The sequence below is a fragment of the Perognathus longimembris genome, chromosome 6 (genome assembly GCF_023159225.1).
Source record: "Perognathus longimembris pacificus isolate PPM17 chromosome 6, ASM2315922v1, whole genome shotgun sequence".
Classification (NCBI taxonomy): Eukaryota; Metazoa; Chordata; class Mammalia; order Rodentia; family Heteromyidae; genus Perognathus; species Perognathus longimembris.
The window spans coordinates 58,293,480-58,310,691 of NC_063166.1; the positions used below are offsets into that span (position 1 = coordinate 58,293,480).

A 17,212-nucleotide genomic window follows, 5' to 3' on the forward strand; every position below is an offset into this window, starting at 1 on the left:
TCAACCAGTGTACATGACCTCATGGCCTTCACCCGGCATTTTTGTAGCATGTTGAGGGTAGCTCAGCTCAATGACAAGGGCACTGAGGGTGAGTAGGAGAAACCAATAGGATGCCATCCTAAGGCTATCCACCCCCCTCAATCATCACATGGGAGGAAATAGTACAGAATAAGTTTCTTCTTCTCTGGCTTAAAAACAAGTGCCTTCTAATCAAGTCTACCAAAACCATGGTAGCTAAGACACATTCAAAGTCTTAGGTATTTATAGGTAAAACACACCATTTTCTGTAGGAATAGTTTTTAATTGAAAATGTACCTTTATTTTGTCAATGCTTTGCCAAAACTACGATCTGTCATTTCCTAAATAAGAAATGATTGCTAGACAACTGTGGAAGTTGCCTTGGGAGTTCTTATCTATACTCACCAGAAACAACTTTTGATCACCTATGCAAACAGATGTAGGTAATGGCAAAGAGTGATTAGAACATTTCCCATAATCCAGTGTTCTCCTCCATCAGGGAAGCCAGCTAAAGGCCACAAGCCCTGGTCATACAGGGAAAGAAGTGGCCCAAAAGCACAGAGAATAAGTATGGGCAGTCACTCATTGGGCCTTGCTGGGGCCAGCAGTGGGACCATTCCTGTCCCATTCCTTGCTAGCCAGACTGGGAGGAGGCAATTCCTGAGTCGGCAAATGCACTCGCATGCACGAAGGCATGCAGGCACACACACCCCAGGACTAACCCCTAGCTCCACGCAAGCCAGTTCTGGGCTTACAGAGCAGGAGAAGGAGGCGGCCAGGGACCACACTCTGGGTGGCAGGAAAGCCATCTCAGGAGCACACTGAGCAGAAAAACTGCCCAGAAACACATGGATACTGCATTGGAAGTGACCACACTGGAAACACTGCCAGGGTCACAGGCACTAAAATCAACACAAGCCATCACAGAAGGAGAATTTCTAAATGAGCTTTTCCCTTCATCGTTTACATTACCCATGGACAAATGAAGAATGCTGGATGTGATGTTGATGTGGTGAGTATTAGGTATAATCAAGTGTGTCACTCTAACTCATTTTTCAAAAACCCTGCAGGCATCTATTGGCACTTTAAGATGGCCAGAGGCCAGATTCTAGCAGTCCAGGAACAGCACAGAATCATAATCAATGAATCAAATAGTATATGGTCAAACATCAGATAAAGAATATTTCACATTAAAACAAAAGACATCTTACCACATGAACATGTAATGCTACAAAACTAGTTGTTACTCCATTCCTCTAAAGAATGTTTGGTCCTCTTATAATAAGGGTAAAGGGAACAGGAACTCTATACAATAATGACTTAGGAAAAAAACAAACAAACAATAGTGGGAGTCCAAAGTTAGCAAACAAGAAAAGTTTGTCTTTTTCAAATAGTGTATCCCAATGTATCATCAATTAAACTACTTGCAGTACAGGACTCTTTTTAAAAATTGATTTCAGTGTAAATTATTGGGCTTGCAACTTCTTTCTGCTGGCAATGTTTTTTCTTAAAATTTTTCTTCTAATCTTCTAGACTTTAATATAAATCTGCTTTGTAGCAGAAGTATTGATCTGAGCAGATATCCAATTGTTTACTTCCCTATTTTACATGAACATTTTGAATTATATGTAATATGTAACAACCATATGAATTTAGAATAAAAAAGGCAGAGCCCAGAAGCAACAGATTTTAAAGGAATAGCCAGATATGACTACCATCTCCTTTTAAAATTATGATTGATTACAAAATAAAACTTCTCCCCCAAAACTGTACACTGAGGTTCATCTCTGTTTTTGACAGTGAAGAGAGCCTGTTTAAAAGTAATATGATTTTTAGACAATAATAATATGGTTTTAGACTTTGCAGACTCATTAAATAACATCCTTTAGAATTTGAAGTGAGTTAAAATTTTCTTCAGAGGGACAAAACTGGATGGCCAGTGAGACACTTGGGAGAGTACAAAATCTCCCAGGTGTATAGACACAACTCTAAGTCACAAAGCCTTCGTAAGAACATGGCTCTTCTAAGCACACAGTTAAAAGCAGAATGCTGCAATTTAGCCTGTACATAATTAAAAGGTTGAAAGAAATTAGAAACTGCCTACTGCTTCGTCATGACAAATGACCTGCGCTGATCAATCTGCAGTTGAGCAAGAAAGCATCAAGCAAGGAGGGCCCAGATGTGCACCTCAAAGCTCCCACTGCTCGTGCTTGGGGAGTGAAGTTCAAGCATAGAAGATAAGCTCAGGGATCTGCCCTCCCTGTACCCCAGTGCCATTGGTGCTATCTGACGAGCACTGAAACTGAACAGTCACTTTGCCACACTGAACTTCCGTCATGCCTTCCTGTCCAAAGTAGCTGAGTTCATTGCCGTCCAGTATCACGCTGGCTGTATAGAAGGTGTCTGGTTCGATCTGCACTGGGTACTCAAACCACACAGGGAAGGTATTGCTGGATCCATCTGAGAAGTACTTGCTCAAGTTCTGCCCCAGGACCACGCCCTGCCGCTTGAGTTCAATCTTGGCACTATACTCTGCAGAGCCACAGCTGGAGCCGTACAGCCCGAAGCCTGCGATGAACACTCTTTTGTCCACTGCAAACTGGATGCTGTCACAGCGACCCCGGTAGCGCCACTGGTTGCTCCGATAGGCACACGACTGGAAGCGGTGGCAGCGCTGGGGGACCAGCCCTTTGCGGGCCTTACTCACAAACTGCAGCTCGGGCTTTTTTGCTGCAGTGTACCAGAGGAAAATGTCGTTGGTCTCATTGAGAGTTAATACTCCGGACTGTGCAGCACCATTCGCAAAGTCATCAAGGGCCATGGTGGGGATGCGGATCAAGTAAAGTGCCTTTCCTAGGACCTTGCGTTTGTTTTCAATGCTCAGGGCCAGATCTTGTCGCTGGCATTCAACTTCAGCCCAGTTGAGAGCAGCTTCAAAAACCACAATTTCTTTGGCATTCAGAGTTTCCCTGCGAAGGATACTTTCTAACGTCTGGAAGTCAATGTCGCAGAATCCCTCAGATTTCAGCGCTAACTCGGCCTGCGCATCGATCACCTCCCAGCAGCGCTGTGTCAGGTCTGGCTCCTCGAACAGGCAGCTCTGGGAGAGGAGCACACAGGCATTCTTGGCGCTCAGGCTGGTCTCTAGGAAATTAACGCAGGCTCTGGCCAGGTGAGGGACGATGTATTTTTTGGCAGCATACAGTGTGGCAAGCACTGTGTCAGCAGCCAGGTCGATCTCATCACAATAGATGTACCTGAAAGGAAGCACACAGCATGTCATGGAGTGCACACAGCATGTCATGGAGTGCACACACCACGCGAGGAGGCTAGCACTGAAGAATATTATTTTACATGAAAGATAGACAAGTGTGTCTTAACAAAGCATCTGAAGTACACATATAAATGTTTGTGATTTCAGCTCAGTAATGTGTATATAATTAAAGGAACTAACTCTGTTTTTTCCCAGCCAGCCTCTAACAAACTGTATTCCCTATCTTCCCCATGTGAAAAAAGACTACCTATCTGATATAAGCAATATTAGAAAATAATAGCAAAATTCTATTAGACATGTTCTATTACACTTCATCAAGGAGAAGTTCCCCCTTATATTTGAATGGCAATATCAATAAATATAGTTTACTATCACCTTTTCTGTAATTCAGATAAAAACTAGCCATTAATACTATGTCTGCAATGAGTGCTTCTTCACCTTTTAGGGGTTTTCCTGGATTAAATTAAAAAAAAGCTTAATTATTAAATATTTCTCAAGTAGTTCCAAGCTCAATAAATTGTCAATCTATGGCCCTCCGTGCCATAGTTAATTTTACATAGAATCCAATAGACTTTGTGCCTGTTTTCCAGTTCTAAATGTCTACTTTTCTCCATATGTTTCTTTACCTTCAGGATTAAAAACATGTATTTTTTTCCCTAGATGTACTAATATACAGATGACAGAGGAAAGTTTAAGTGTACACTGGTTCTGTGAAGTGAGTCCATCTCAGGTTTAGGTGTGATGGTAGTTTTCCAAAATGATATGTAAAAACAGACAATATCTGCCCTTACACTGCATGTGAACAACATTGGAAACATTTAACTTCATTGTTTTTTTTTTTAGCCAAGCATATAGTACATGTTTTCCTTCAGTTGTTTGATTTCTTTTTATTACAGCACATATACCTTAAGAAATGAGCAATAGCTTTTGCAGGATAGTAAAAAAAACCTAAGGATATGAAGAGGAAAAATGTCTAAGGTCACAAATGCAATACCCTCTTGCTTCCAGGAACATTTCTCCTTTCTACTAGGCTAAGCCAGTTATTGCTAGCAAAGCCACTTAACAATACATCTGCACTCAGTGACAGCCCATGTGGAGCACCTAGGAACGTGGTCAGGGCTTGGTAGCTCTGAAACTATCAAGGGAGCAGATTATCCCCTTTTCTCATCAATGCCTTTTCCGGGAATGCTGGTTACTCATTCACAATGTGGGAAAGAGGAAGCCTTCTTACACGGTGTCAACTATGGTACCTCACTGCAGTTATACTCTTACCACTTCACGTGAATGGCTTGTATCATTTAAAAAAGCTCTATTACTATATGGTCCAGGCAATATATCCAAGAGAAAAAAGATAAATGATAAATCAAATGACTTCAGGTGAGAAGCGACTCTTTGTTGCTCTTGTTCACATTGCCTGATTACGCATGTGTCCATGATGCATGCAGCACTTTACCTGACTGCGGTGGAGTCAAAATGCTGAACTAGTGCTGCATTCTACTCAACCACAGAACACACGGCACATACACAATGCTGAATTTAAGGAGTGAGCGGTATGGATGCTGAGAGGTAAGGTTCTGTTCAGACATCTTCGTAAAAGGCAGTGGGGTAGTTTCTGGACTTCATATATCCACTTGCCTTAGATTTCCCTGCCTGCCACTGAGAAAAGTCTAATCAGCAGCAATTAAATTTCAAAACTCCAACAGGAATAAGGAATTAAACATGTTTAAGTTTCAGAACTCTATCTTATTTTTCAGTAGATAGTACATTATACATAGTAACATTTTAACCATTTGTAAGAGTACTGCTCAACTTGACCCACTGAGGAACTGTATTCAACAGATATTTATTCCAGAATTACACTCTTTAGAACAGCAGATAACCTTAAACTCAATACTTCAGGCTGCTAGAAATACAAATAGAGAAAAATCAGATAAATATAATTTTGAAAAATGACTAGTTTAATCACATGGTAGCTAAAGATGATTTCATATCCTGATTAACATACACTATCATATAGAAGAGCCACTAGATATAAAACAATATATACATACATAAATTTTATATTTCTATATATCAATTAAGGGATTTTCTGTATGAATCCATGTGAAATGTAACGAACTATTCATACCTTTCAAAAATTCCTCCTGCAATACCAAGAGCAAGTACATCTTATGTTTGAAGAGGATCTGATTTTGTATGTTCTGTATGTGTGCCCCAGTATAAGATAATTTCAAAAAATAGTAAGCTAAGTTCTGCATTTTCTGTCAAGAGGAGGTCATTAACTCAGAAAACTTAGCATTCTCCTAACTGGTGATATTTAAGTAACGTGTATAATTTTTACAATTGCGAAGTAAAAATGTAATTCTTTGAAGACTTCTTTACATGCCCTGTTTTCTTGTATTAATGCCTACCTCTGAAAGTTATTTTTCTTTAATTTGTAAGTCATTATATGTCAAATCGTCATGCATGCCACTGGCCTTCATATCTTATGCCAAACTGTGATTATAAATGCTTGCATCATTCTACATGCTTTCCACTGAAAGAACAGTAGTCTTCTCCAAAAACATTTACAAGGTAAGCAGCACCCTCTTTCTTCAGATTTCCTTTAGTATTAGGCAGAACTTACATTCAACTCTGAAGCCAGCAGAGTACAAACACAGCACAAACTCTTCACAAACATACAAATAATGCTTACTTCAGCATAGCGAGAAAAGCAGCAGGTTCGACATCTGGTATACGGATTTCATCTTTGTCCTCAGCAAGTTCTCCGTAAAACATTGCATGGAACACAGAGCTCCCAACAGCTAAGACATACTGTGGAGACAGGAAAATCTTATTTCATGCACTAAATTGAAAATGTTTTCAGCAAATCGATCCAGAAAACAACTCTAAGCAATCAGCCTTAGTAGACAAAGTACCTAAACCTCTTAAAAAAAAAAAAAAAAGTAAAGATACTGGCTATTTTGCAGGGGAAAGATGAGCTGTTCATAAAACAAACAAACAAAAACAAGAAAATAAACAGTCACTACACTAATTATCTCAAAAGCCTGGAGAAATTAATGCCCAGGTCCACCACGGCAAAATAAATAAAATAAAAGCTTATCTAGCCCATTTCTATGAGAAGGATAAACATAGGACTTTCCTAACCTGTCACAACAACTTCCCATACTTGGAGAGTTAAGAGGGCATGTTTTTGTGTGGTACATAAAAAGCAGTGCCGAAGGAAACAAAGAAAAAAATTAAGCATGGCCAAAGCCCTTTGGAGAGGGAAGGCTTGCTCTGTAATCGGGTAAAACATGCTCTGCCTGCCATCGGCAAGCTGCCCACACCAAGTTCCAGGCTGACTAAGAGGGTCCCTTCTCTGTAGATCTCAGAACTAAACCAGTCATGCAGCTGTTGCTTACTTTGTGTCCTGGTAACCGCTGAGTCCCACCTGGTGGCCCAACCACAAAATGTACATCTGCCATCAAATCATTATTGAACATCACTGCATTTCTATAAACAGAGGCAATTCATTAATTCACAGCAGCCAGCAATCTAAATATCCCCAATTCCTTCCCCAACATACAAAACCAGCCAGAGAATCACAGGCTAAGCAATAGTTTAATCATTTCATTTCAAGGCAAAAGAACACAAAGGTTCTAACGAAACAACTGTGTTTGTAATCATGGCAAACACATGGGAAGTAAGTAAAGCTAAAAGAAAAAAAGTTATGCAAACTTTTATATGGCTAAAAACAAGTAAGGGTTTCTATCTTCTATGACCCATACACACAACCCAGTCATTATGTATTACAGCTTGCAAAAACATTTTTATCTAGGAGGAAAACAGCTGTACTGATTTGGAAAAGATACAAAGCAGTTTTTCCATGACCAGTAAAGCATCTGGGAAAAGAGGAAACTTAAACACATTGCAGGTTGGGCAAAAGCACAAACTTCAACCCAGGAAAACTTTTTAAAGTAAAGCACTTACCTTTCTCTAATGGTGGGATAAAGACCTTGCCAATTCGGGGCAGGGATTAGGTTGTTGTTACTGAGATTCTGCTGGTGGAACTGCTGGACAGTGGTGCTGCTGGAACTGGCTGGTTTTTTACGGGGGAATATATCAGCAGCCATCTTCTTCTTCTTTTTAGTCTTCAAGGTAATTATTTCATAACAAACTGGGGGCAACTTGCTGTTGCTGCTGCCACTACTGCCGCTACTGCTGCTGCTGTTTGCTTTCTTCGAGCTTTTCTTGGACCTGTTCTTTACCGTCTCTGGAAGCATCAAGAAGAAGGTGAGACATTTCATGTTCTTTTCCTTGTCATCTACCATGAGTACAGTATGTCTCTCTTTACAGCTAGATATCCCAAATTGGTTTGAACATCAAGAAAAAGAGGCTAGCCGGAGTTAAGATGTAAATAGGAACCAACAAGCTGGTATTTTGCTTCTTTTCTCAGCCAGGCAAGGTGACCTTTTCACTATGTTGAATAGAAACTGGCTTTAAGTTTTATCCAGTACTGGATCTGTTAAATACATCCCCATCATGATTCCTGTTTCTCTTACTTGCTCATAAAAATAACCGTTTCTTAGATCACCTGAAAATGCTACACTGAGCAAAGATGACAAGCAGAGAGCTGTAGTACTTGTTTTCTGAATTAGGTTAGCAAGATGTGCTGGAGCCGAGCGAGCGAGTGTGTTCAGCTGGCTGAAGTTGTGTGGTGAATGGATCGGAGGAGAGGAGAGTAGGTATTACAGCCCTGCAGATGGAGTCAGACAGCCAGCGCTCCGAGCCAATAGCTGAAGTCACCAATCATGATTGGACCAAGCAAAACAGTGACACCTATTGTAACGTGCATAGTTCTGATATTAAAGGAACAGTAGTTGTATTCTCTTGTCTACTGTATATTTAAATAAGATAAACAACACATGAAACATATTTGGAAACAGAAAGGGAGGAGTTTATGAACACAGATTTCTCTTTAGTACATGCATATTTTCATTTCCTCAGTTCAACAAGCAGGATCAATTAACAAAGAATATAAATGGATATGTGTACTCTAAATTTCTGGTTTAGAAAAAAATCCTTCTCTCAACAGTACCTACTTTCAAAAATTCCAAACAAAATCCCCTCAGCCATAAATTTTTAATGTTGAGGATTAACAGCAGCAAAATCACACAAGCACATTTATTATAGTTTAAAAGGAAAAGAAGGTTGCTTTTTTTCCCTTTTTCTTCCCAAGTTAAATTCCAGCTATGTGTTCAGTTTACCTTCTTCTAATGTTTTCTAGTTCCTAAAATGATCTTTGACAGAAGTCCCAAGTCACAAAACATTGTTAATTAGGATTAGATTATACCAACAGGCTTAGCTGCACTGGAGCGTAAGACAAATTCTAGCTGCAAAAATAACATTCAAATGAGACATATCTGGTAATCAGTGTTTAAAGGCTATAATTCACTAAAGATAAGTCAGATGGGGCCCTGTTCAGGATCTCAAATCCAACTTAACTGTTACCGCTACATTTAATCCTGTTACAATGTTAACGAATATAATCCAGGACTTTTAACACAGAACCCAACAATAGGGCTATTTGAAATGATAAATGTCTGTCTGCTACTGCCTAGTTAAAATGCAAACAGGTAATCTCTGCTTTGAATCAAAATAAAAATTCCTCTATGGTTTTTATAGATGCGAAATCCTTAATAATTTCTAGAAAAAAAATTAAAGCAAAAACATCTGCTGTGGATTCTACACATGTTTATTAATTTGTAGAGGGCCTAATGAGGAGATTTAATCTCATCTTTATCCTTGGACTAACACTCATTTTTTCAAAGCACGACAGCCTCTCGCCACTGGCCTCCTGTCTCTGTGCCTTTCCTGACCACAGCCCACTTTGTTGTACAATATTCACCTAAATAATCACGGCCAATAGGAGAAGGCTCCGCAAATGAGAACTGTGGTTATTATTGTAAGTAATACTCCAATAAAGACATAACAGTCTTCACATCTCTAAGAGCCCAAGTCACTAAATTGAGCCAAGGATATCATCTCTTTCATTATTATTCAAATCAATTGCAAGTCACTGCAAAGCCATGGAGAATCTTTAGCACAATGTTACCTGTTCTTATTTTAGATGGACCCTGAGTGCTACTTATTTATTAAAATTACTGACCATTATTACCAATTGCAAGACTAACAACACATTCTATATGCTTTTTTAATTTTTCCCCCATGTCAATCCCAGGGCTGGAACTCAAAGCCTGGGCACTTCCTGAGCTTTAAGACCAGCACCACTTGAGCACCAGGTCCATTTCCAGCTTTTTACTGGTTAACTGCAGATAAGAGTGTCAGGGACTTTCCGGCCCCAGCTGGCTTTGAAGTAAGAGCCCCAGATTTCAGCCTCTTGAGCAGCAAGGATTACAAGTATGAGCCAGGAGCTCCTGGCCCTGTACATTCTCATTTAAGGTACCTTCAAACACTCTATCTCTTGATTTTTATAGTGGTTTCAAGACATAATGAATCTGTCCTAATAGGTCAGGTAAATAGGTCAAGAAGTTCATCAATCTTTAATGAAAATATCCCAAAATATACAGTGCTAATCATGTGGTATATTAGGTGCCAGACATATAATGTGGAAGACTAAGAAACAAGCTGAAAAGATTAGCCAATAGTGGGTTTCAGTTAATTTTTATAATTGCCCAAAGATAAATCACAATTATATATTAATGAAAAAAATTACCAACAGAATTTCTGCTCTCTTATATCGATCTTCACCACAAGGTTTGCCAGCCCTTCTACCTTTAATAGAATCTTATACAGCTTGGGGACCACACAAAGGAGGTTTTAAACTAAAGAGACGCTTGAAATCATGTAAGATAGCTCTTGTTTCACAAGATGCAAGGAAAGGTAATGAATATTAAGTCCACAGTTCAGCATCCAGGCAACCCCTGGCTTGCAAGGTAGATCTGTTTGTCCCATTCACCTCAATTTTCCCTCTTAGTAGTAACCCCACATCCTTACTTAATCGTGCGTATATTTTTGATCTACTGTAAAAGGAAAATGTATATGTAAAGTTTACAGAGAGGAAACACACGAATACAACCTATACGAGCAGAAGCATACTACAAAAACGAATGCTGAAATGATACTTTCTAGAAAGAAATGGGAAAGAGCTTTCAAAGGAAGGGTAGGCTATGAAGAAGCTGCTAAGATACAGAAGAGGCTGTCCAGGTATATCAAAAATAAGAAAACCATCCCAGTCACAGTAAACAGAGTTCTTTGTTCACAATCAACAATGCTGGCAACTCCTGTTTAACTTGCTCTTACTCTGGACTCCTTGTCTGAACTTGTATACGGCTTACTATGTTAAAAAGCAACTGCAGTGAGGTTAGCTGAGGTGTAAACGGGGTAAGGAAGATGAAGTATCTAGTAGTTCAAAAAATGGTTCACAGAAGGCAACAGAGAAGGCGTTTAACCAGATGATAAGAAGTGATGGCGTAGTGTTTTTATTTTTATTTTCAATACTAACAAAAGTTCAGCTTTTGATCTGGGAGGTAAAAACATAAGCAACTAAACATTAGTTGTCCCTAAAGATAGCAGCTGCTGCCAGAAAACATAATGTATGCTTTCTAAATTTGGAGATAAATATGGAGTCAAGCATTGGGAGCATATATACTGAATAAAAGCAAGAGTCAAATGACCTTAAGGTTAGTAATTTGTAAGCCTCATTTTCCTCATCTGCCAAATGGGGTAATTATACCAGTTCAGGTTTACAATAACAGCAAATTATATGCTTGTGAAACCACTTTGATAAAAGTTGAAAACACTCGAAAAAGGTAAGTTCTTACTATTAGTAGCAATTGCATCCAAGCAGGAAACAACACTTGTGGTGTAAAATGAATCTGATTCCTTATCCATGTACTGTGCCCATTTGCACAGCTACTGACAGTTTATCTCTGCTTTAGGCTTGTTCTAGCCCAACCTGCGGGCCAAAGAGCAGCCTGGTGACTGTGAATCATGCTCCCATGTTACAGCTGTTTGAAGATTGCATAATTGAATGAAGATTCATGCTGTACAATTTTTTCTTTTTCGTGGTACTGGGGTTTGAACTCAGGGCCTTGTGTTGCTAGGCAGATGCTCCACTGCTATTCACATCTCTTTTTGCACTGTTTCATTTGGGGAGTTGTCTGTCACTGTCTGCCCAGGACTGCACCTGGACCATGTGATCCACCTATTTTAGTCCTCCTGAAGTAACTGGGGTGATAGGCATGCACCACGACACCCCATTTCTTCCAAGACAGAACCTTGTGATCTGATGGAGGGCAGGACTTAGAACCATGGTCCTGCTGATCTCAACACAACACAAAATGAGGATGGGCCATGCACCACCCTGCCCAGCTGTGGATTGAGAAAGGCTCTAAGGTACTCTTCTGCCCGAGCTAGCCTTGAACTATAACTTTCCTGTTCTCCGTTTCCTACGCAGCATGCCCAGCTGTACACTTTGACCAAATCCACATCAATGTCTAATCTTTGCAGTATTATTTCCAATTCTGCACTTAGAGCTCCCGCTCCATGCCTGCATCTGTTATAGTCTTCAAAGCTCCATGAGGCCACCTGTTGGCTGAGGCCTTGGAGTATCTTTTAACCAAAAGCCATAAGCAGTCTATCTCATAAATTAACAGTATCTGTTCAACTGGATTTCTTAATGATGACCCGGTGTTTGAATTTAGCACCAAGCACAATAAATACCTAATATTAACCATGGGCAAGGTGTTCCTCAGAGATGTCTAGAAAACAGTCATGTTCAGTAAACCACTATCATAAATTTAAAGCCCCACAGAGCTCCAGTTAATCTTGAATTGTCTTTTGAGTTTTGGAGGGAAAATGCTCAAAGTTAGAATGAAATGATTCTCAGAAGTTAGGATCAATGGTTCTCTTTAAAATTTTATATGGCATTAAACATGTTGTTTGGGGATAGCTCCTACAACACACTACGTCTCAAACATGTGCATTTTTTGAATAGAAACAACCCATCTAAATCTCAAATTTTATGTTAATTTTATGTGATTCTGAAAAGGAATATAGAAATTTTATCACGAGATACCACAAATTCTTTTGTAAAGTATGAGATACTTTGGAAATATGGTTTAATGTGCTATTTTACATACTTTAAAATGACCTCAGTAAATTTCCTCATGTCTAGTGTTAACTATATAATCTCTTATCCAGCCTTAGGTTTTAAGAATAAAAAAATCTGGGGCTGGGGATATGGCCTAGTGGCGAGAGAGCTTGCCTCGTATACATGAGGCCCTGGGTTTGATTCCCCAGCACCACATACACAGAAAATGGCCAGAAGTGGCGCTGTGGCTCAAGTGGCAGAGTGCTAGCCTTGAGCAAAAAGGAAGCCAGGGACAGTGGTTAGGCCCTGAGTCCAAGGCCCAGGACTGGCCAAAAAAAAAAGAATAAAAAATCTGCGTAATGTGACAAATAATGATTTATCTGACATGGTTTCTTTAATATGATTATGAAAACTGCAATTAAAGTTGCATATGTAAATATATGGTATGTTCTATTAAGTTTAAATTTTACCACAAACACTTTTTTTTTTTAGTATCTCTGAAATTGAGGTACATCTTATACTTTATGGCAACTAATGAATATGGCTACCAGGCTTTTCCCCCAGTGATAGAGAAAATAACAGCATGTCTTACAACTAATGGCACCTTACAGTTAGTAAAATAAAATTTATATAATTCAACAGGAAAAAAAACCCAATCACTTCTTTAGCTGGTTAATTATCCGGTAACCGGGCAAAATGATGCTCAGAATTCTGGCTGAACTACATTAGAATAATTGAGCTTTCGTCAAGTAGTCATTTGATAAAGTATATAATCACAATTCTCAACTGAGACTGCTACAATGACGACCGTTAATATGGTCAAAAATCTAGATGGAAATCTCAAAATGAAAACTTCCATTGCCAGACTGGTAAGAACTCCAGAATTAATAGAATCCATTTCTCGTATTTTCTCATAACACATAACTAGTCATGTGCATAAACTGATTATTAGAAGGCTGAAACTCTGAGTAATATTTGCTAAAAACAATTAGCATTTACCAAGACAAGATTAACTTACAACAACTTCATCTAAATCATACACCTGAAAGTAGATGAGTCCTTGGAAGATAATGTATACTTTCAAACAGAATTCATACTAAAATGTTAGTTTACAAGCGAGAAATTCTATCCTACTGTAAATGAATCCATTCTTACTAGGTACTTGAAAACATTTTATCAAATGAAAAGACCAGACCTTGTGAGGTCTCTGAAAAAGTCTTAATGGTGGGCTCTTCTGATCAAACAGGAGATTCAGACATTAGAAATGTCTCTCGCAGCCATGACTGGTAGCTTTTTCCAGGTCATTTATTTGGTTTAGATGACAGAGGAAAAATAATGTGTTTTGGTCAAAGAAAAAAAAAAAAAGATACTACTAAAGTTGTTTACTTTGGCTTGTGATTTTTTCCCCCTGATAGTAGGAAGATAAGCATCAAGAACATCTTCAAAATCAGATCATTCATTTGTCATTCACATTTAAACAAAGAACATGTTGCTCTACTTGGGAAGCACCCTGTTCCAATGAGCACATGGAATGGAAAGAAAGATTCCAGACAATTCCCAAGCTACCAGATATTCTACGTCAGCCCTGATTATTAGTGGGGCTCCAAATGTCATAACCAAATGTACTTGACACGCACAACTCTTGGAGACAAACCCGTACAATCAATAAAACCAGGCCCTAATACAAGCCACCTACATACATGCTGCTCCCATGCAGGAGTGGAGAATGTCAGGTGGGAGCGCCATAGAAGGCCCTCCAAATCATCTGGCCTGGCCTTGCCAAGGTAATCAGAGACAAGACTCGAAATTCAACAAAGCTAGGAGTGTTTTTTCAAAGCAAAAGTCAATAAATCTAGGTCCATGAATGTGGTGTTATAAAGATCCAAATGACCCTTGGAAGAAAAAATGTTCCCCTGCCTTAGTGACTCAAGGATACTGTGATGTAAAAGCTTATGCACCGTCCTTCGATTGAATGCCTCTCCCCACCAAAAACACATGAATGATATGAATTATATTTTAAACTATTCTGAGGAAAGCCCAGGAAAGATGGTCTCTTATTTTAGCAAAGTCACATTGAAAAGACAAGTTATAATTTTGTGTTCCTACCATCATTATGAATACATACCCACAATGATCTCAATTAATTAGTACTTAAGGAAATGTCTCCACCTTTAAAATGTATGTGATTAGGAATGAAATGCAACATTTTTTGGACAAATAATACAAAAGATCTAAAATTGATAAGTCTGCTATATGGAGAGAGATGTAAGAAATTCTGCAGTGGGAAAACATGAAATTACAAGTGGACACTTCCTTAGCTTGGAGCTGGTGGTTCATGTCTGTAATCCTAGCTATTCAGGAAGCTGAGATCTGAGGCTCAAAGTTCAAAGCCAGCATGAGCAGGAATGTTAATCACCAGAAAACCAGAAGCGGAGCTATGGCTCAAAGTTACAGAGTGCTAGCCTTGACCAAAAAAAAACCTCAGGGACAGCACCGAGGCCCTGAGTTCAAGCCCCATGGACAGAGAAAAAAAGGGAAAAAGAAATGGGGACCTCCACATTCGGTTTTGGTTTGGTAATGTTTTGCTTTGTTTGTAAAAGGGCTCAATGAGAAGCTCTAGCTGTGTGGAACTATGCAATTTAGGTCCAGACTGGCCTCTTAAGTCATAATCCCCTTCCCTCAGCCTCCCCAGTGCAGGGATCACCAATTAACACCCACTTGCTTTTCTCCCTCCTCCCTAAAGTGGGAAGATTGGAGATTAAATTTAAGGGCATTGTATTTGTTAGGCAATTGATCTATCACTTGAGCCCCACCTCCAATCCTTTTTGGTTTAGGTACTTTACAGATAAAATTTAGCATTTTCCCCCTTGGCAAATCTGGCTTGGGCTGTGACCCTCCTAGCTAAGTCTCTTGGAATTACAAGTGAGTACCATCCTCCCACATCCTACCCCCAGCTTGCTCTCCATGGTAAAATCTTGCTAAGTTTTTTTTTACTGGGTTGACCTCAAACTTGCCATGGTCTCCAATTCTGGAATATCTGGGATGCAGGCCTAAGCACTCTGTCTTGTTTCACATTCAATTTCAAACATCTAACTTTTGAAGTAGATGTCATTACATGAAATAAAACCTGTAAATAAATTACTAAAATGAGGAATAATACCCCCTAAGGAAAACTTCATGTAGAACTCAAAGCCTGTGACAGAAGGTTAGTGTAGAAACCAACTACTGACAAAAACTACAAGGTAAAACCTGTTCTAAATCTAATCTAAAACATGGTCTCCACTACTTTCACTAGCTTTCGAGTATAAAAATATCTAGGGATGTTATGAAGGACACTGTATAAAGGCGACTGTGCTGGAAATCTTAACTATACCAACACCAAGTAGCCTTGAGAGACTCCCTCCATTTGTGAGGAAATAAGGACCTGGCACTGGGCTAGCAGTTTTTTGTTGCTATAATTTTTTTTATAGTATTCTAATAGAAATGGAAGCTGAGGAGTTTCTATGCTTAGCTTGAATTCATATATCACAACGAAGAAAAGTATTTCAAACAAAATTCAGTCCTAACAATATACCCCACAAGTCATTTCTCTGTTTTGTTTGTTTATGATTATGAGCTACTATTGTGGTAAGATAACTCAGTGGAGAGAAGCCACATTTTAGAGTTAGGACTGGGAGTCTTTACTGGAAAGCCAGCAAATGCAGGCAGACTCCACTACTGTCAAAATCAACCTGCAGCTCTGTGATTACACTTAACACTTTTAGAAAACTGAGCCATGATGGCTGGAGAGGAAAGAAAGCAGAAAAACAATACCAACAAACCAGACTGACTCCAGTGGAGAGCCGAAAATGGGATGCTATGCTGACTGGAGGAGAGACAGGAGACACAGGAATGTGAAGCATGGCAGCATAATGGCGCTTGAGCTGGTCTGTGCCTAGTGTCATAGTCAGGGGGCAGTGTCACAGGAAACTCAAGGGTCTCCCAAGTTCAAGGCACAGTACTGACAGGTTTTATATCCTATCACCCAAGTCCCTGACCCTACTTCTCATGGCAGAGGAAGGTGAAGTCCTATTGCCATGAAGACAAGATGGTACCACTAAACCTATTTATCACATGGACAAGATGGTATCAGCTAGACCCAGCCTCCCAATCTCATGATGTATATAAAGCAGCACTTGGACTATTCAGAGTTATAAAATAATCTAACTGCTCATAAAAATAATTCTCAAATAAGTTTCATTTGGAAGCCAAGGAATATTCACAGAATCGTGTTCTTAAAGTGGATTTCCCCCATCCCTGTATTATGTAACTACAGACAGCATTTACATGTGGACTAGAACCTTAATGAGCAGACTAAAAAACATCCAAGTCAAAATACATATTCAAAGACTGGCAACTCAACTGTCAGTACCTTGAGTTTAAAAAAATAAGACAGAGAGAAGCAACCATTTCCCCAGTTAATGTCTACAGAGACTCCCTCAAGATCCATGGTGACAATGACAACTGGAACCAGAGCAAGGAAGAACAAACAGATCAAATTCACATCTGAGTCAGGTCTCTCTGCATAAGGATTTTACTTAGGCAGCTGTACGGATGCCATGGTCTCAAAAAAGGCGACAAGAAATATTCACTAAGTGGCAAGAGGCCAAGTAACTGTATTCTGCTATGCTCTTCCTCAAGAGGCTACCACATGAATTAAGGGTGAACTTGCATGCGTGACAGAGGAGTATAGACTAATCATCTATCTAGGAAAAAGAAAAGAATTTTCTCCCTTTTTTTCAATGAGAAAAGGCCAGGCTTGCAGCAATGCATTTTAGATCTCT

The 17,212-nt window shown here is 39.4% G+C and overlaps 1 protein-coding gene across 3 annotated transcripts in view; it reads right to left on the bottom strand.

Annotated features, from left to right (window-relative positions):
- Window positions 1-1,451: 1,451 nt before the first annotated feature.
- Btbd3 (BTB domain containing 3) overlaps window positions 1,452-17,212 on the bottom strand; it is a 29,618-nt gene continuing 13,857 nt past the window's right edge. Inside the window, exons 1-5 of one of the 3 annotated variants that reach the window (XM_048348793.1) lie at window positions 7,869-7,995; window positions 7,265-7,547; window positions 6,697-6,787; window positions 5,988-6,106; window positions 1,452-3,275 (exon numbers count right to left, since the gene is read on the bottom strand). In XM_048348793.1, the coding sequence (XP_048204750.1) occupies window positions 2,243-3,275; window positions 5,988-6,106; window positions 6,697-6,787; window positions 7,265-7,407 (1,386 nt within the window). In that variant the 5' untranslated portion in view covers window positions 7,408-7,547; window positions 7,869-7,995 and the 3' untranslated portion in view covers window positions 1,452-2,242. Of the gene's footprint in view, window positions 3,276-5,987; window positions 6,107-6,696; window positions 6,788-7,264; window positions 9,691-17,212 lie in introns of those variants that run through there. The other 2 variants (XM_048348792.1, XM_048348791.1) reach the window with 2 other exon arrangements.